The sequence below is a fragment of the Malaclemys terrapin genome, chromosome 3 (genome assembly GCF_027887155.1).
Source record: "Malaclemys terrapin pileata isolate rMalTer1 chromosome 3, rMalTer1.hap1, whole genome shotgun sequence".
Classification (NCBI taxonomy): domain Eukaryota; kingdom Metazoa; phylum Chordata; order Testudines; family Emydidae; genus Malaclemys; species Malaclemys terrapin.
This window is the reverse complement of record NC_071507.1, coordinates 177754111-177775355: the sequence shown is the minus strand read 5'-3', so window position 1 is coordinate 177775355 and position 21245 is coordinate 177754111. Positions and strand designations below refer to the sequence as shown.

The window sequence follows — 21245 nt, the reverse complement described above, 5'->3', positions numbered from 1 at the left end:
CACCGGTACTGGAGGTCCCATCACTTGGTCACCCTCTGGGCATGGAACCGAAAATGCACGTCCCACTGACTCCTTTCTGGTAGGCCGGGAAAGGGAGGCTGATGGTCGTTCCAAGGCTCTGGGCACCGAGTGAGCCCCCACCACGGGGCCCATTGGTACCAAGGTGCTGGCCAAAGAGCCCGGTGCCACTCCACCTGCTGTGGCACCAGCGGAGCAGGCTGTTCAGCCTGACTAGCCTGTCACATCGACTGACGACTACGAAAGGAGGCCGGGCTGGCAAGGCATTTGCAGCACTGTATCTCCGTGGTTGCAGCGCTGCATGAACTCCACATTTCCGAGAGGAACAGCATGTATTGCGCTACCACTGCGGTGCCAGTGTGGCCGCCCAAAGCGCTGTGACTGGCCTCCAGAAGTATTCGGCAGTATCCCACAATGCCTGTTCTAGCCACTCTGGTCATCAGTTCAAAACTCTACTGCCCTAGCCTGAGGTAATCAACCATGTGACCCACCCTTTACATTCCCCGGGAATTTTAAAAATCCCCTTCCTGTTTGCTCAGCCCGGCGTGGCGTACTATCAGCGAATCTTTCCAGGTGACCATGCCTCCACGCGCCAAGCGAGCCCCAGCATGGGGAAATGGCGAGTTGCTGGACCTCATCAGTGTTTGGGGGGAGGAAGCTGTCCAATCCCAGCTGCGCTCCAGCCGTAGAAATTACGATACCTTCGGGAAGGTATCAAAGGACATGATGGAAAGGGGCCATGACCGGGACGTCCTGCAGTGCAGTATTAAAGTGAAGGAGCTGCGGAGTGCCTACTGCAAAGCCTGTGACAGAAACGGCCACTCGGGTGCTCCCCCGTGACCTGCTGATTCTACAAAGAGCTGGATGCGATACTTGCGGTTAATCCCACCTCCACTCCGAGCACCACCATGGACACTTCAGAGCTGGGGGGGGGGGGGGGGGGGGGAGGAGGAGGAAAACGGGAGTGAGAGTGGTGGGCCGGATGGAGACACCCCAGAATCCCTGGAGCCATGCAGACAACAGCTCTTCTTGAGCCAGGAGAAAGGTAGCCAGTCGCAGCGGCCGGTACTTGGTGGAGGACAAACAGAAGAGCAGGTTCCCGGTAAGCGTTTGTTTTTTTTTCGGGAAAGAATTTTTTATGTGCGGGCTCTTTGGGAGAGGAGGGTTAGGCATGCGTGCCTAGATGCGGAATAGCGCATTGATATGGTTTATCACATCGCGGTAATCGGCCTCGGTAATCTCCTCGAATGTCTTATCCAGAATGCGTGCAATGCGCTTGCGGAGGTTTATCGGGAGAGCCACCATGCGTTGTTTCGGATAAGAAAATTATGCTATTGTGTAGACCCTGTGTGTTTTCTACTCCTTAAATGCGGGGGGAATCATTACTCTGTCTGGTACAAACAATGCTGCCTCTGTTAAATGTTGCATTTTGCCTATACAGCTGCATCAACCTTGATACCTCAGCCGTCCCTCTTATCGCCTGCTCAGAGACTGAAAAGACTCAGGAAGAGACTGCGAAAAAGCAAAGAAGATGTGCTGCAAGAAGTGATGCGGCAATCTATTAAAGAGAATGAGAAAGCACAGAACTGGAGGGAGAGAGAAAGCAGGATCCGCCAGGAAAACGCAGCACACCAGCGGCAAAGCACGGAGCACCGGCAGCAAAGCACTGATAGACTCATAAGCATCCTGGAGCGCCAAACAGACACTATCCAGGAGCTCATAGCCATGCAGAAGGAGCAGTACCGCAAACGCCCCCACCCTCCACAGCCCTTGTCCCAAAACTCTTTCTGTTGTGCCCCACTGTCACCTCCAACCCACTTTCCCCAACGTCCGTGTTCTTCACACCACCAGCTGCCTCCAACACCAGTATCTTCACCACCCAGCCCTGAAAACCACAACCCTTACCCTCTGCACTCAACCCCCATCACCATGCAGTATAACTGTCCTGAAGTGCAGCACTCACTGCACAGCACACCAGACAGGACATACGCGAATCTGTGATTGTACCGTTCCCCACTCCACCCCCTTGTTTCTTTTCAATAAATGGATTTCTTGGCTTTGAAAACATTCTTTATTATTGCATAAAGTAAAAGACTCCTTAGCCCAGGAAATAAACAGGCACTGCAAGTCTGCTTGTCTGCTTAGCAAACACTGATTCCTAAAGATTGGAACTACTGCACTTCACTCCCGTGCAGGGCACCAGATATCACTGCTGGTTTTCAGCCTCAAATTGCTCCCTCAAAGCATCCCTAATCCTTGCAGCCCAGGGCTGGGTCCCTGTAATAGCCCTGCTCTCTGGCTGTGCAAATTCAGCCTCCAGGTGTTGAACCTCTGAGGTCCATGCTTGAGTGAAGCTTTCACCCTTCCCTTCACAAATATTATGGAGGGCACAGCACGCGGATATAACCGCGGGGATGCTGTTTTCGGCCAAGTCCAGCTTCCCATACAGAGATCACCAGCGGCCCTTTAAACAGCCAAAGGCATACTCCACAGTCATTCGGCACGGGCTCAGCCCGTAGTTGAACCGTTCCTTGCTGTGTCAAGGCTCCCTGTGTAGGGTTTCATGAGCCACGCTTTAACGAGTAAGCGGGATCTCCAAGGATCACAATGGGCATTTCAACTTCCCCTACTGTGATCTTCTGCTCTGGGAAAAAAGTCCCGGCCTGCATCTTCCTGAACAGCCAAGTGTTCCAAAAGAGGCATGCGTCATGCACCTTTCCGGCCCAGCCTGTGTTAATGTCAATGAAACACCCACGGTGATCCACAAGCGCCTGGAGAACCATAGAGAAATACCCCTTCCGATTAACATACTTGGATCTTAGGTGGGGTAGTGCCAGAATAGGAATGTGCGTCCCATCTATTGCCCCTCCACAGTTAGGGAACGTCATTTGTGCAAAGCCATCCACTATTTCCTGCACATTACCCAGAGTCATGGTTCTTCTGAGTAAGATGCGATTAATGGCCCTGCAAACTTGCATCAACATGATTCCAACGGAGGGTCCTTTTACAGATTCAGACTAACACGGCTACCCCTCTGGTACATGATTCCAACGGTCGACTTTCCCACTCCGAACTGGTTTGTGACCAACCGGTAGCTGTCTGGAGTTGCCAACTTCCATATTGCAATAGCCACCCGCTTCTCCACTGGCAGGGCAGCTCTCAATCTCGTGTCCTTGCGCCACAGGGTGGGGGCGAGCTCCTCACACAGTCCCATGAAAGTGGCTTTTCTCATCCGAAAGTTCTGCAGCCACTGCTCGTCATCCCAGATTTCCATGACGATGTGATCCCACCACTCGGTGCTTGTTTCCCGAGCCCAAAAGCGGCGTTCCATGGTGCTGAGTATGTCCGTGAATGCCACAAGCAATTTTGTGTCGTACACGTTACGCGGCTCAATAGCATCGTTGCACTCCTCACTCTCACTGTCACTTTGGATCTTAAGGAATAGTTCGACAGCCAAAGGTGACGTGCTGGCAAGATAAATCAGCATACGCCTCAGCAATTCGGACCCCATTTCCCGCAGACAACAGATGGTGCTGCACAGAAACCGTTGAAAGATGGCACCAAAGGTGGATGGAAACAAAAGGGATTTCTGGGATGCGAAGCGATGCATCACAGGGCGTTGGGATAGGACCCAGAATGCCCCGCACTCACGCCCCCTTCCCACAACCCACGGCGCCAGAATGGGAAGAGGTGCTCTGTGGGATAGCTGCCCATAATGCACCGCTCCCAATGGCGCTGCAAATGTGGCCACGACAGTGCACTGGGCAGCTGTCAGTGTGGACAGACTGCAGTGCTTTCCCTACTCAGCTGTATGAAGTCAGGTTTAACTCACAGCGCTGTACATCTGCAAGTGTAGCCAAGGCCTCACAGAGATATTCAGTTACTATGGTAATGGTGGCCTCTTAAGTACCTAAGATAAGTAGATGGATCACTTAAGATTCAAGCCTTGGCCACTTCCTCTGCAGTCAGATGGAGGCACCGCTGGGGGTTGGGACACACAACTAATAGAGGTGTCCGGTCAAGTCTATTTTTATACTATTTAAACAGAGATTGAGCCAATATTTGAGTGATCTGTATTGACAGAGATGTGTTCCCCATGTGACTCCACTTCAGAATCTGGGTGAGGGACTGTCTACGTGTAACAATCATGCTAAGGAATTACATCCTTAACTTGACAATATTTTTTGGGTGCGAAGAGATGCCCCCAGTTTAAATACGACAAATATATTTTACAATGTAGGTCAGGGAAGAGTCATGCAAAGAGAGAGACCAGACAAAAATCCATAGTGAAAAATTATATAAATGGGGTAACTAACTAGATTTGCTGAAATTTATGATGCAGAATAAAACACTTTCCTCTGAACCAATGAGCAGAGTGTGGATGTGCCATATTATTAACAACTGGTTTATTAAAAGCGAGGGAGTTTGGAAGTCTACTTTTTTAGCTTGTGACTTATTGAGGAAAGGTAGTCCAGGGGTTACGGCACTAGGCTGGGTTCAATTCTCTTCTCCACCACAGACTTCTTATGTGACAAGTCACTTAGCCTCTTTAGGTATATCTATACTGCACACTAAGCCTGGGCTCTGACTCAAGTTTGAGCCCAACCCTCCCTTTCATTTACACATAAAATAGTTTGACTTGAGTCCGCAAGCACTCAGGACCTGCTATGGGGGTTGGTCAGAGCCAAGTCCTGCTGTGACTCTGATCCAAGCCCTGTCCTGTTTGGAAACAGGTCAAGCTGCAGACCCGGGTCAGGTCTGCGTAGTGCAGTATGGGCATGCTAGCCAGATTTATAATGCCGAGTAAATAGTGAGCACAAGAAACCCTCAGGAAGTCTGCAAACCCTTTGTAATTTTTAAGAACTAAAGGTAACATTTTTATAAGTGCCTAATTCCCATTTTCAAACAACTTATGTGCTTAGGAAAGTCTGTAGGATTTGGGAGTCTAAGTCATTTGGATATCATTTTCACATGTGCCTAAGACACTATTCTGGCCCTGCTTACAGTATAGACCCTATGGTGGGGCAGAAGAAGGCTGGGTAAGTGTCCATCCATGCATTAGAACTGGAGTGATAGTGACAGAAATATTACGATTAAACATGCAGTGTTAGGCAATTTTTTTATGGTAGCCTGCACTTGGGGTTGAGAGTTCAGAATTTGGTTGGGAGAAGCCCTGGGCTCAGAGATGTGCTTTTCACTGGGCCTCGGAAAGTCTGCCCAGATTTGGATGAGTTGTAAGCCATGAAAAATTGTCATTTGTGAAAATCTGGTCAAGTTTTTAAAACTTCGCACAGTCTCAGGAAATATTCCACCTTCTACAATGCTACACTCACAGCTTTAGGAGCTCTACATCTGTGGGGAAAAACCAAACCATAAGCGCCAAGCGGAGTGCTCATAACTGAGGCATTCAAAACTAGTGGAGACTTGAAAATTTTGTCCTCAGTTTCCCCACTGATAAAATGCTATTATTGATACTTCCCTATCTCACCAGGGCAGTAGGAAAACAAACTCATTACTGGTGAGGTTCTCAGATGTTTTGATAATGATAACAAGGCGGCGGCACACAAAGAAATAAAAAATTCCATATTTAGTGATTTTGGTAAAAAAAGACTTGTTCCCTGTCTCAATAGAGTTTCAAGTTTGAACTGAAAACCAAGTATACACAGTTATTTGCTGTTGGCAACTGTAACATTCAGTGTCATCTCCCAATGACCATTCCCAAAGTCAACACTGACTGTGCCTAAAAACATTTTGCAACACTCCAGCATTCTGAAGGCAGCAAATTTTTCTGAGGTCACTTCAGCATCTCTGCACCAATTTTTTCCCTTACAAATGCCGAACACATATGGAGTTTTCAGAGATTATCCAAAATAGTATGTGTTAGAATCATAAAGGAAAAGGTCATTTATACTAAACAGAGCTGGAGGGACAGCCTTTCCCAACCCCTCATTTGCAGGCTGGCCTGACCTTACCTTGTCACAGAAGACTTTAATCTGGCAGTAGGCCCTATGGACGGGTTTGTTACTCCTGTTATTGTAGCTGTAGGTGTCAATCTGAATGTTCAAGGGCAGCCCTTTAACTCCTTTCTGAGAGGAGAAATCTGTGCTGAGGCAGTTTACAGAAATAAAAACCTGCAAAAGAAGGAAAAAGCTTCCATCAGCAGCGATTAATACATTCTTAGTGTTTGCTTCAGCCAGCCATACTGAGTCACAATGTAACGACTCCACTTGGGTTGGCTGTAGGATTTGAATCCTAGACCTTCAGAACTAAAAACGGTGAGTTTCTACCACATAAGCTAAATGACTATTCACATGAATCAGTGGACCAGCCACTAATGGGGATACAAAGACCCATCCTCCTAGTGTGGATTACAGCAACAAATATCAAACCTCATGCAGACTCTAGTTAACTTATTTTTATGCCCCGAGAAATATTTTGTCTATTGTAACCCTTTTTTAGGGGGCAGAAATCCCTTTCAGGCCCCATTTTCACTGGCCAAAAGAACAGTGTTTAAAAACCTTACTTAAAACAGGGGTCAGACATGCTTGCAGCAAGCACAATTGAAATCAGTCTGGACAGTGGCAAAACCATGTTAGCTCCATGATCAAATTCTACTCTTGAGACTGATGAGTTTTTAAATATAGTTATTTAATACAGGTCCCAATCCAGCAAAGAGCTAAGGGCATACTTAACTTTAAGCATGCAAGCAATCCCATTGACTGCAGGAGATTACTTATGGGTCTTAAAGTTAAGCATGTGCTTAAATCTTTGTGTGATCAGGATCTTGAATGCTTCCCAGCAGTGTTCCTTTTTCTGAGCACGAGCAGGATGTTGTGAAGTGGAATATGAATCCATTTTCATTGTTCAAACTAAATGAAAAAGTTAATGGAAAAAGTAATTTTTCCAAAATAATTTCAGTTTCATAATGCAAGATCTTAGTAGTAGCAGAGGAAGGGAATTTTCTAGTTGTCCTATTTAGAGGCACACTGAATTAGTATTTCCCCAAAAGATGCACCTATTCAAATGCCAGGTTCTTATATATGGGTAGTCCTCATTATCACGGAGGGGTTAGAAGCAGCGGAAACCAAAGACAATGAATTACCAGCAAGTTATGGATCAAGATCAGCCAAAGCATTAGAATGGATTCCTCTCTCCTTCCTTTCAAGAATAAAAAGATAGGAATCCCTTCCCATCCTCTAAAGAAAGCAAGGATTTCAGAGCCAGAGGCCACAGCAAGTACCTTAACCAAGACTTTGAAAAATATTGCTCCAACATCTACCTGAAAGTTTGTTTTGCTTATAATAATAAACTGAAATGCTAAATATCAGTAGTGAGTGAGGGACCCCTGCTGGTATTTTACTGATACTACAATTTGCCAAGTTAAGTTTTCAACAGCTTACACACGGTTTAAAAAATAAAGGTGTTTTTATGCAGCATTGTCGTCATAGGTTGCAACACATTTTACAAGTATTATAAAAAGAGGGAGGAAGTTAGGTGAGACAAGTTATTCCTGTTTCCAAGGGATTTTTTTTTTTATAAGAATACTGTCTGCAGCACTGCGAAGGTAGCTTAAGAAGGTGCATATCTGCACTAGATTTGAGGTTCCCTGATTAAATTGTTATTAAAGTTTGATTTTCAAAAATGCACATGCAATTAATATGAACAACTGCATGTACAATTAAGAAGCACAGCCAACATGACTGTACGAGTCAGGAGAGTTTCATGCAAATGGCCAGTTATAAAGGTAGCTATTGGCACGCACCCTTACCAAAGGAAAACATTATCACTCTAACCATGCACACAAATCAGTGTAGTTTTACGAATCAGTCCCTTAATGTTTGTTTGGTTGCCCACAATCTCTGGGAAAAGATCTAGCGTTAAAACATATGAACTGTTCAAACATTTTTCAATAAATATCTATGAATCATTATGGCAGCAACTAGCCTCACTTTTGAGAATTTTATAAGAATGAACCAACTACTGCTACCTGACATTTTAGGCTGTGCACTGAATGGGCTGTGCATGGAAGAAACAGCTAAAGCCCTATGATCCTGTCAAATTGATTCTATACACTTTTGTGAAATATTCTAAAGCAACAGTGCTTCAAGTCTTTGATTTAAAGGAAGCAAATATGTAGCTAAGCACCATTAGAGCATTGCTGGAAAAAAGTATGAAGAGTTTTAAAAGTAAATCGCCGACAACAAATTGACCAGAATTGTTTGCCAGCTTCTAAGCCACCCACTCCTCCCTGATCCCCTACAGGTTGGTGTGGGCATATCAACACAGCCAGTATTGAGCGATTTATAAGAGTTAGTGCAATGCAGATCTAGGGCCTGCTCGTGCAGCCTGTACTCAGGTAGAATGCTCTGACTTCAAACAGATGTTTGTCTGCAGGATTGGAACACCTCAGAGCGCATTTTGCATTGCATAAGGGAGCAAGTGGAGGACTTTGAGGAGTTTCCTCTGGTTTTGGATTTGTATAATGGATAATGTTGCCTTATGAGCAGAAGTGTTATTTCTAATTAGTACTGATTTTTATTGGTTGCATATATATAGCTTAGTCTGACCATAATAAATGTTTATTTGTGTACGTCCCTTGTGTCTGTATCACTTTAATGAAGTAGGAATCTTTAAGAGAAAGCAAGGACTGTTTCTCAAGAAAATGTGCAGATACAGCCATTACGACTGGTTTAATAGAGCCATGGAACTTTCAAAAATCTATGATTTAATATTATACCTCTAAGCACCAAAGTGGGGGTGGGGGGAGGGTAAAGAGGGCAGGGGCAGAATCTTTAGACTAGATAAGCATCAATTCCTTAGTCCTTAGAGCAGGGGTAGGCAACCAATGGCACGCGTGCCAAAGGTGGCACGCGAGCTGATTTTCAGTGGCACACACACTGCCTGGGTCCTGGTCACCGGTCCTGGGGGCTCTGCATTTTAATTTAATTTTAAACAAAGTGTCTTAAACATTTTAAAAACCTTATTTACTTTACATACAACAATAGTTTAGTTATATATTATAGACTTATAGAAAGAGACCTTCTAAAAATGTTAAAATGTATTACTGGCACGCGAAACCTTAAATTAGAGTGAATAAATGAAGACTTGGCACACCACTTCTGAAAGGTTGCCGACCCCTACCTTAGTGCCATTTCCCTTTGGTTGGGAGGTCTTGGCATTTTCAAACTCTAGGTCTCTCTTTACAGCTCTCTTTGCATTTGCCAGGGGTGGGGGTGGGGAGAGAGGTTTATGTAAATTCTAATCGACTGACCATGCAGAGCATCCTCAGCACTGTAGTCTGAAGTTAGAAGTTTCTGTCTCGATGCTAGACATATACAGCATTGATGGACTTCAATATACACATCCCGATTTAATCCACTAGTTCCATGTGAATTTGCAATTATTCATCTACCAGGTGACAAGGGTTTTTGTTCCATTTGAAAATAGCCTTCATTTGATTAGGTCTGGCTTTAAAGGCTGAATCTATTTCTAGGATAGAAATCATTATTCAATCTTCTGCATTCTAGAAGAGGAAGAGAGAGGCCTAAACCCCAGTCTTCTCTCTCTACCCCTTTTGGATACAACAGGAACCAGTCTAAACTTGTCCATATGCAGAAACTCAGCTTAATTCAACATGATATGTCCAAACCTAGTGTGAGAGTTTCATCCTTTCCATGGCAATATGCTAGTCGTCTGATGCCAAACTGAGATTGCTTTAAAATTCCACCTGAATGGAGTCTACAGCTGGGTTCTTGGGAACAGTTTTTCCAATGAAGTGGAAACTTGATTTCTTTCAGTCACTTTGTTTAGGACAGATTTGAATCAAGTTCTTAAAGAAATAAGGGTGAGTGACTGACCCAGCTACATCCCCACCCCAACATTTTCAGAAGAAAAATGTAACCACAAAAGTCACTCAGCATCTTTAGCCTGTTCAGCAAGATTCCTCTTCAGCTGTCCAACCTATTTTTTTCTAAGGGCAGTTCCGCATTCTTGGCTATATTAAGATTTGCTTGTTACTTTTCAAAAACATTTTCATTTTCATCTTACCTCCCAGGATTCAGCTGTAAAAAGAGATGACACTTAAAACACAGTATCATCAGTCCCAAATGTTCAAAACCCATGGGTCAGGCCCCAAAAAGTCAACAGCTTGACTTAAAAAGCATGAGATTGTTACTGAAGAGAGACATTTGGGGTTATTTTTGCCTTCTTGTTTTGAGATTTTAGGTTATACCCGAATCACATTTTTAAGCTTGTCTCTGCAACTAAGAGGTCCAGAAACTTTCCTGTAAAAATAAAAGTAAGCTCAAATTCCCTCCTAATCACACAGCTCCTGGAGCTGGGAATTTGAGGGGGGGGAAAATACCAAATATTGCAAGAACTGTGAGAGTGTTGGCAATACTGCATATACAATTTAGTATCAGGGAAGATGCATGCATGTGTTAACTTTTACTTTACACTTCTATAGTCCTTTCCATCAGAGACTCTCAAAAAACATTACCAACAGTAAGTTACAGACCTCAGAGGGGCATTGGGAAGCTAAGTATGATTCCTATTTTAGGGAGCAGAAAAGTGAAGCAATAAGATTAAAGCAACTTCTCCAAGGTCACAGAGGAAGCCTGTGGCAGAGCAGACCATCCAGATCTCATGACTCTCAGGCTGTGCTTTAATCACAAGACCATCTCCTAACTCAAGGAAACCTAGTGTACACCTACCTTAAAATCTACAAGAAACTCATTAATTTTAATAAATGCAGGGATCTTTAAAAAAAGCTAAGAGAAATCAAGTCAGAATATCTGCGATGTGCCCTCAAGGAAGAGCAGCAGACGCAGCCAAAAACTTTTCTATACAGCCACTTTTACTAACAAGACCTGCCTTTCAAACAAACCAGGAAAAATAAAAAAGTATAATTAAAGCACAATCAAAGCACTGCAGAAGCTTCCCGGTCCCTGAGTTGAAGGATGGCTTCTTAATGAAGTCCTGTGTGCCCAAATCCCTTCTCTTCAGTTTATCTTGGCACCACACAGGTGATTCCCTCAATTTAAATTAGTCAGAAGCCTAAATAGTGGAGCTTTCAAATGAAGGGAAATTATGTTCACTGTATGCATAATAATAAAAAACAGGAATCACCGAAAAGCAACAAACAAAATGGGTTTGGAGATATTTATGCTTCCAGATCAGGGCCTGAACCACCATGGCAATCAATTCCTATGCTCCTAATATTTACTGTGGTTTTATTTTTTGAAATACCGCAGGCAAATCAAATCCTATTAATTTCCATTCATGCTACATTATTCTTGTACCCAGAGGAGTAAGACATGGTCCAACAATTCAGACACATTAGGTACTCTTTTTATAGTTAGCATTCAGATGAAGTTCCAATTCTCTTCTAATATACCTGAAGGCAAAGTGCCTATAGTTTTTGATAGAAGGTTCTGTCTGCAGCCTCATTTGCATCTCTTCAGATGCATGCAAGTTTAAGCTTCCATAGATTCCAAGCCCAGAAAGGACCACTATGATCATCTAATCTGACCTTCGGTACAACACAGGCCATAGAACTTCTCTATAATAATTCCTGAAGTGTATCTTTTTTTTTTTTTTTTTTTTTTTGGGGGGGGTGGGGGGGGGGGAAGGGTTCCAATCATTGATAAAGAATCCACCACAATCCTTAATAAGGCTAATTACTCTGTTAAAAATGTGTGTCTTATTTCCAGTCTGGATGCATCTAGCTTTAACCTCCAGCCACTGGATCGTGTAATACTTTTCTCCAGTCAGATCCCAGAGACCAACCAGACCTCCACCCTCACCACCACCCCAAACTCCTGCACAGCCATTATCAAGTATTTGTTCCTCATGTAGGTACTTTATATAGACTGTAATCAAATCACCACTCAATCGTTTCTTTAAGTTACTGTACCAAAGTCTCCATTAGCTCCACATGCAGAGCGCATGTTCATCAACTTATTGTGCACATGTAACACTTATTTCCCAACAGAATTTCCTCACATTTATCAGATGTGAATTGTCTTCATTGAAGACTGGCCCCTTGGCAAGTATGAGGTTTTCAGTTTGGGGAGTCAGAACTGCTAAAGTTCAAAAATAAGTCCTGGAACCATTTCCTGAAGGTAACGCTCTCTCTGATACGTCAGCCAATTTTCAGTTTACCTTAGAGCCAACAGACATCTGGAGAACATTTAAGCCCAGTGTGTATTTAATTCATGGAGTCACATACACTGTGAACAGAACTGCGAAGTGTGCAAGGCACCACCAAATTTCCACTTCACAGAATCATAGAATATCAGGGTTGGAAGGGACTTCAGGAGGTCATCTAGTCCAACCCCTGCTCAAAGCAGGATCAATCCCCAACTAAATCATCCCAGCCAAGGCTTTGTCAAGCCTGACCTTAAAAACCTCTAAGGAAGGAGACTCCACCACCTCCCTAGGTAACGTCTTCCAGTGATTCACCACCTTCTAGTGAAAAAGTTTTTCCAAATATCCAACCTACACCTTCCCCCACTGCAACTTGAGACCATTACTCCTTGTTCTGTTACCTGCTACCACTGAGAACAGTCTAGACCCATCCTCTTTGGAACCCCCTTTCAGGTAGTTGAAAGCAGCTATCAACTCCGCCCCTCATTCTTCTCTTCTGCAAACTAAATAATCCCAGTTCCCTCAGCCTCTCCTCATAAATCATGTGCTCCAGCCCCCTAATCATTTTTGCTGCCCTCCACTGGACTCTTTCTAATTTTTCCACATCCTTCTTGTAATGTGGGACCCAAAACTGGACAGTACTCCACAGCAAAAATAGATATTTCAAGACATTCAGTTAGCTCCTCTTCTAATGGAACATCCCAAGGCTGTGGGTATCTGTGTTCCTGTTACCACTGGGCAGCAAAAGGTGGCAACTTCACGGAAAAAAGAAGCTTAGATCACCAAGTCCTGTGTTGTATTGCACAGGACCGGTTCTAACGCATCAGAACCTAAGTCAAAAATTTGCTTCCAGTTTGCAGTGGTTATGAATGAGTGAAACTTGGGTTTGCGCTCCGGAATTCTACGATGATTTATTTAAAAAAATCTGTTCCTCAGAAATGTGTACGTTTACTATGTAAACGTCATATGCTGCACTCACTTTTGCCCCAGATATTTGTGGTTTTACAGCCTTTACTTTAACCTGACACTTTTCTTTTATTGGAAATGCAAATAGGCATTTGACTCACCATCCTCCCATTCACATTTCACAGTTTCATTCCCAACTAACCAAACCTGAACCTTCTTAATGAAGCCAAAGATGGCAACACCTTATTTTATTGAGGCATCTGATATATGGATGCCATTCTAATGAACCATCAAAATATATGCAATATTCACAGAGAAACTTAAAATTGTTCCTACAGTGAACGCCAAACAAAAATTATGCTAGAACATATTAAAATAGTATCTCAGAACCACCCAGACAAAAATAAGTCTTGTGTCAAATCACAGTAAGTGATCCACCCTCTTCAGAAAAGTAAGTTCAGTGAAACAGACTCCTGCTTATTACAATACATGGGCAGGTTCCACTGTACAGCGAACACCCATGCTAGGCAGATTCCTGTTTCAAGAGATGAGACCAAACTATCTAAAAATTGTTTGGGTACGATTCTTCTCCACCTTTAGTAGAGCAATTAAACAGCTTATTGTCATTTAAGATGTCACTGAAGTCAGGTTTCCCTGCAACTTTCTTTAGGCAGGAAAAAGTGAAAAAAAAAATACTAAAACTATCTCCAATTTCAGGGATCACTGTAGTGCTGTAGTCATCATGAATAGGTCGGAGTATGACGAGAGGCTGCTAGACAACTCTGACACCACATTCTACAGATCATTACCCTCTGATCCCACTGAAGGGTACCAAAAGAAACTGCACCATCTGCTCAAGAAACTCCCTGAAGATACACAGGAACAAATCTACAGAGACACACCCCTAAGGCCCAACCAGGGGTATTCTATCGGCTACCCAAGATCCATAAACCTGGGAATCCTGGATGCCCCATCACCTCAGGCATTGGCACCCTGACAGCATGATTGTCTGGTCTATGTGGACTCTCTCCTCAGGCCCTACGCTACCAGCACTCTCAGCTATCTTCGAGACACCACTGACTTCCTGAGGAAACTACAATCCATTGGTGATCTTCCAGAAAACACCATCCTGGCCACTATGGATGTAGAAGCACTCTACACCAACATTCCACACAAAGATAGACTACAAGCCGTCAGGAACAGTATCCCCGATAATGTCATGGCAAACCTGGGGGCTGAGCTTTGCGACTTTGTCCTCACCCACAACTATTTCAGATTTGGGGATGATTTATACCTCCAAGTCAGCGGCATGCTATTTTTTTATGGCTGACCTAGAACAACGCTTCCTCAGCTCCCATCCCCTACCGCCCCTACTCTACTTGCACTACATTGATGACATCTTCATCATCTGGACCCATGGAAAAGAAGCCCTTGAGGAATTCCACCAGAATTTCAACAATTTCCACCCCACCATCAACCTTAACCTAGACCAGTCCACACAAGAGATCCACTTCCTGGACACTATAGTGCAAATAAGCGATGGTCACATAAACAGCACCCTATACCGGAAACCCATTGACCGCTATACTTACCTACATGCCTCCAGCTTTCATCCAGACCACACACAATTCATTGTCTACAGCCAAGCCCTAAGATACAATTGCATTTGCTCCAATTCCTCAGACAGAGACAAACACCTACAGGATCTTTATCAAGCGTTCTTAAAAATACAATACCCACCCGGGGAAGTGAAAAAACAGGTTGACAAAGCCAGAAGGGTACCCAGAAGTCACCTACTACAGGACAGGCCCAAAAAAGAAAGTAACAGAAAGCCACTAGCCATCACCTATAGCCCACAACTAAAACCTCTCCAGCGCATCATCAAGCATCTACAACCTATTCTGAAGGATGATCCCTCACTCTCACAGACCTTGGGAGACAGGTCAGTCCTCGCTTACAGACAGCCCCCCAATCTGAAGCAAATACTCACCAGCAACTATATACCACACAACAGAAACACTAACCCAGGAACCAATCCCTGCAACAAACCGCATTGCCAACTCTGTCTGCATATCTATTCACCATCATAGGACCTAACCACATCAGCCACACCATCGGGGGCTCATTCACCTGCACATCTTCCAATGTGATATATGCCATCATGTGCCTGCAATGCCCCTCTGTCATGTACATTGGACAAACCAGACAGTCTCTATGCAAAAGAATAAATGGACACACATCAGACATTAAGAATTGTAACATTCAAAAACCAGTAGGAGAATGATTCAATCTCCCTGGACACTCAATAAAAGTGGCTATTCTTCAACAAAAATACTTCAAAAACAGACTTCAATGAGAAACTGCAGAACTGGAATTAATTTGCAAACTTGACACCATCAAATTAGGCCTGAATAAAAACTGGGAGCGGCTGGGTCACTACAAAAAATAATTTTCCCTCGGTTGATACTCACCCCTTCTTGTCAATGGGCTACATCCACCCTAATTGATTTGGCCTCATTAGCATTGACCCCCCGACTCGGTAAGGCAACTCCCAACTTTTCATGTACTGTGTATTTATACCTGTCTACTGTATTTTCCACTCCATGCATCTGATGAAGTGGGTTCTAGCCCATGAAAGCTTATGCCCAAATAAATTTGTTAGTCTCTAAGTTGCCACAAGGACTCTTCGCTGTTTTTATTCTACTGGGGAGGAGGGATAGCTCAGTGGTTTGAGCACTGGCCTGCTAAACCCAGGGTTGTGAATTCAATCCTTGAGGGGGCCACTTAGGGATCTGGGGCAAAATCAGTACTTGGTCACTGCTAGTGAAGGCAGGGGGCTGGACTCGATGACCTTTCAGGGTCCCTTCCAGCTCTATAAAATCTCTCTCTCTCATTTATTTTTATATATAAATAAAAATAAAGGTTCTCTGGCACCAAATGCCAGAAGTGCTGTACATATTACTCCCTTCTATACCCTAGCATTAATGAACACAAGTGAGGGAATGTCTATGCTTCAATTAAACACCCGGGGTTGGGCTGGGTCAGCTGACTCTGGCTCACGGGGCTCGGGCTATGAGACAGTAAAACTGAGGTGCAGACATTTGGCTTGGGCTGGACTATTAAACTGCTATTACCTTTCTCTCAGAAGTGGCCATATTTCCATATGTGGGTCACCTTCAGCATTCCCCACCCTTCAGCGTTTTTCCCTCCCCCCATTTCAGTATTCTCTCCCCCCTTCAGTTTCAATGCATTTTCCAGGATATCTTTCAATCTTCCTTCATTTCACCTCTCACCCCCTCCTCTCAAATCCCTACTCCCTTTCCTGACTCCAAAAATAACCCCCCTGTGTACGGATTCTCCCCTGCCCCTCTGACCAGGCTTCCTCCTACCCTTCTGGAGCCCCCTCAGCTCTTCACCACCCCAGGGGAAGGCAGTGCCAGGGTCTCAGCCCTGATAGGGTTGAACACTCCGGTGATCAGCCCAGTGATTCTCTGACCCACCTACTCCACCATCATTGTGTGGCTTTCTAGAGACTCCTGTGCTGTCTCAGAGTAGCCAACAGGGGGCATTGGGGAGCTGCTGCAGGGATAGTAGTACCGTACCACAGAACAGCTTCTCTACACTATTTGATTTTGGAGTTACAAGCTCCTCCCACACGTGTTTACATACATGAGTGTACAGACAGTGCACAAACGGTCAGCTACACTGTCACTACTTGCTCAGAGCAAGCCTTGCCATCACTATATCCTGCATCAGGTCACTGATGCATCACAGTGCCAATGCACATGCAAAGCTCTGGGGTTGCAGCTGCACAGTTGGAAGGTATTCTCCCTGCAGAATACTGCAAAGAACCAGGCAGCACTCAATGCAATGCACACGGTCCCTTAAACACCTGTTTCCAGCTACTTCATGAAAGAGGAGCTTTCTGTTTTATAAACTGGAATGCAGCAATCTTAAGGCTTTTCATTTTTAAAAGATAAAGAATATTTTCATGCCATAACAGTGCCATTATATTTTATCAAATCCATGACGCATACAAACTCCATTAGAAAATGTACATTTTCATGGCCAACTTTTCTTTTCTTTTGACAAAGCATCTCCCCAGCTGTGGATTGTTACTCCCAGGAACCCCACTTCAAGGATTTGTGCTGGGAAGAAAGGCTATGTACCCACAATGCACTGTATCACAGTTGCTGGAGGCAGCGTCATGGGATGATATTTTACTTCACCCTTCTAAAAAAAGCTACATCTATAGGTGTCAGTCCAGTGCTCAGATTGCCTTTCCCATAAGTTACATCATACACATGAACGAAGACCTGAGCTTGCCAAGACAACTGGTATCAGGGGCATGCACGGGGGGTGGGGGAGCAAGCAGCAACACGAGCCCCCCACCCCCACTCCCAATAATCGCTGGGGGCATGGAACTCCTCCGGCCTTGGGGCTGCGGGGGCCGGTGGAGGGAAGAGCGAGCTCCTGCCAGGACCGGGGTGGGAGGCATAAAACATGCCCCCACAAAAGGCAAAATAAAAATTCTGCGCACGCCCCTGGCAGGTATGGACACACAGCACCCACCACTGTTTGCAACTTTCTCTAGCACAAGCAAATCTCTAACGTTCAGCAACAGCCTAAGCCATTCTCACAGAAGACTAGAAACCAGAATGAGTGGGGGAGGGGGAAAAAAAAGGCCACAGTATCCCAGGACGAATCCTTTGGCTGTGGGCCTACCGTTTCAGATAACAGGAGGGGCTGAGTAAGCACCCTCCCGATAATCAAGGCTCCACAGTACATCAGTTTGTTAAGCACTTTATCAATGTAATATCACGGTCATCATTAAAAATAAAGCATTGTACTTATTGCTTTGAAGGACTTCCCTGTAACATGGGAAGCTCAACTCTTGCCTCATTCCCCACCCTCTCCATACACTGCGCCACACAAGCTTTTGTCAAAAAATGTGAGGTAAATGAACCATGCAATAAAAAATTGTTGAAATTGGCTCAGGCTCCTCCTGATAAGATCACACAGTTGGGAAAGAGCTACAGCTCCGTAGACGAGTAAGTGGATCAAGATTCACTGTCAAATACATTCGCTCAAGGAAAAAAAAAAAAAAAAAAAAACCAACAAGGTTTAAATAGGAGACCTAGCAACCCAGTGCGCTTGCTACAAAGGCAACCCTTTGTGGATCTGTCTCATGTAAAACCTTAGGGTATGTGGCAGCTGGGAGCGAGCCTCCCAGGCAGGGCAGACAGACTCAAGCTGGTGCGCTACAAATACCTGCGTGGACGTTGCACGGGGTCTGAGCTCAGGGTGTCTAGCCCAAGACGCTGCTAGAGCTGCAATCTCTATTTTTAGAGTGCTAGCTTAAGCCTCATAGCGCGAGTGGCTCCCCAGGCTGGGAGCCTCACCCCTGGGTGCACTGTACAGATAGCTAGTGTGCTAAGCACAGACACCATCACACTCAGGCCCACAGGTTCCCCGCTTGCTTCAGTCTAAAAAACTTCCATTCAAAATATCAGTTTTACTTGCTTTTGTAAGTTTCCAACAGTCAGGACTCATGGTCAAAGGTGGGTGGGTGGGTGTGTGTGTGATGCCAAACTGACACCCCTGGAAGCTGCCAGTCTTCATTTAGCCACAGAACAAGCAGCACAAGCTTCCCCACACAACTCCTCCAACATGGCACCTCAACCCCACCTGGAGGAGTGGCAGTGGGGTAGGGGAGAGAGAAAAGGTACTTCACTCTCTCCACATTCAACCCCTGGGCTGACTGCCAGTAAGGATGCCAAATTATCTCAGTGGTAATGTTGATGTGAACGCCCATCCACTAGAAAAAAACGGGCCAAGACCACCTGCTTATTTCACAGAGGACATCACAGACCAATGGGACAGAAATTACTTTAGTCTCTACTACCATGCACTGGATTTGAACCAGTGATTTAGAGGAGAATTGTTCCCCTCTGCCACCCTCTAAAGTTATTCCCAGACATTCAGGTCTCAATCCCACTTTCATAAAGCCAGGATGCACATCACTGTCCCAGAAAATACTGTCCCCTCTCCCTGGTCAGGCAGGTGCGCAGCAGATTTCACAGTATCTGTAATGAAGTTCACTTACGTATCCAAGATCAACACCACCTTTAGTTCATATCCTTGTCTACTCTCCTGCTTGTGCATTTACCAGCCACAGCTGTCTCAAGAACTAAACTAGCCTTTTCATAACAGTGAAACAGACGGTCTCTATTTCCCAATCTGTAAATAGTTCTTACCTACTTTCTCCTGGTTGTTGAAGCTCAGTTAATTCATGTTTGTAAAGGACTTTGAGTTCCTTGGATGGAAGTACTATTAATCTAATCTGCAGCAGTGAGAAAATATGTAGCTCTTTACTCTTGGATTCTGTACAATCTACTGATGGCTATTATTCTATCCAGTTTCCTGAACAGTGCAGCACTTCCATGCCTCAAAATGCATTCAAACCTTTCAGTACATTTGCATGGGAAAGGCACCCTTGCTGCCCAATTCCAGGGTAAAATGGGAAACCATCCCTTGTGGCATAAACAAAGCCAGGACACTAGGTTCTAAGTTCAAGGAATTTTAAAGACTGGCATCTGATACCAGACTCACTAGTGATGTTTAAGTGAAAACATACTGCTACAAAACCATTCAGATTGGAGGCACAAAAGTCATCAGATCTAGGCAGTGAGGAGTAGATATTTACTTTATTTAGCAATAAATACTTGGAACAGCTTCCCACTGCCCATCTCCTAAGTGCCTCTACCTCTCCACAACCCACTTCCATTAAGCTGCCAACACTGTTTCCTTCCCCAAGGTCTTCACACCTCTCTCTTGAACGGTCATCCAGTGCATCTCTGAGACTGACAGACTGTGCTGGGCACTGGCCTTGTCTTCTACGTGTGCTGTAAAGCACTGACATGTAGAGCTCCAGACAAACAACCCTGAAATGCTTTTCAGTGAGGAGTTCTGCCATTCTCCCATTAGTACTATTTCCAGGTGCAGCACTTCGGAGTCCTTCTGGATGACAGATGCCGTATATATTCTCAGTCATCTTCACTGTGTCAGTTACTAGCTTCAAACATGATGTGCGGGATATGATCAGCTGGTCTCAAACAGGAAGGAAAACTCTCTGTAAACTGGAGACTAAGCCCTATACCACCAGCATAGGGATGAGCCTTGGTGAATTACATAATTGACCAGCAAGAGTCAATAAAATTACAGAAAACCCTCTACCACCACCTTGCAGCTGCAACTACATCAGCTCAACAGTGGTATAATCGGATCAAAACTGGACCTGCTTTGCTGTCTTTAGACAGGTTTTCTAGAACTTTGAAGATGCACATCTCCTCCACACGTTTACTTGGGTTACGGCTTCAAACAGCAACAGCTGCAATTAACTAAGCACACCAGCTGGGAAAATTGCTGACAGTACATCTACCACCTAACACAGTGGCCCAAAACACTGGGTGAGGGTCAGATGGTGGCTCAAATGAGTTCACCTAGAGGCCACTCAGATTAAAATGGATCATTGCATGCTAGGATCTGCAGCCTCAGTGGAATATACCTCTGCATATAAATAAGGGCAGCTGCAATCTATTCTGTTTAATGCAATTTAGGTGCAGTAGTCTAGGTTCCTGGCAAATTGCCAAATTGGCCCCTCTTTTGGAGCATCCCAAAAAGTTATTGGCAATTATCACAGCACCACATATTGGTTCCCAGCTACACTAAATCATATCTCCAGCACCTCTGCAGCACTGTTTAGGAAGAAGTTTGGTGCTTCCATGTGACAGTATTTGTCCAGCAGTACAGATTTCCCTGCTAAGAAACTTAAAGTCACTGCAAAGCTTTTAATAGTTGCTCATGCAAGCCCTCTTAGCCAGCAAAATTTTGCCTATTTCTTAGCACAAGACTGTAAACAAACTCATTACATGCTAATCATCAGGTCACACACACCCCTCTCTTTCCCCATATGCTGGAAGAGCAGGAAACGTAAGATGGGTCACATACCTTTGCTTCGTCATTAATGTCCCAAGTGAAGGATATGGCATTGTATGCAAGCTCTTCAATGTTACTGATTGTATTGAAGCTCTCCTTATAGTCGGCTGTCGGGAAGGAGAGGAGAGCATCTTAATCATACAAAGCAGACAAACTGTATAGCAACTGCAGCTCTT

General features: G+C 44.6%; 1 protein-coding gene across 5 annotated transcripts in view; it reads right to left on the bottom strand.

Moving 5' to 3' along the window:
- The window catches only part of GRHL1 (grainyhead like transcription factor 1), a 63367-nt gene that overhangs the window by 25847 nt on the left and 16275 nt on the right, over positions 1-21245 (bottom strand). For all 5 annotated transcript variants that reach the window (XM_054023805.1, XM_054023807.1, XM_054023804.1 and 2 more), the window contains exons 8-9: positions 21082-21176; positions 5991-6149 (exon numbers count right to left, since the gene is read on the bottom strand). In XM_054023805.1, the coding sequence (XP_053879780.1) occupies positions 5991-6149; positions 21082-21176 (254 nt within the window). The remainder of the gene's footprint in view (positions 1-5990; positions 6150-21081; positions 21177-21245) is intronic.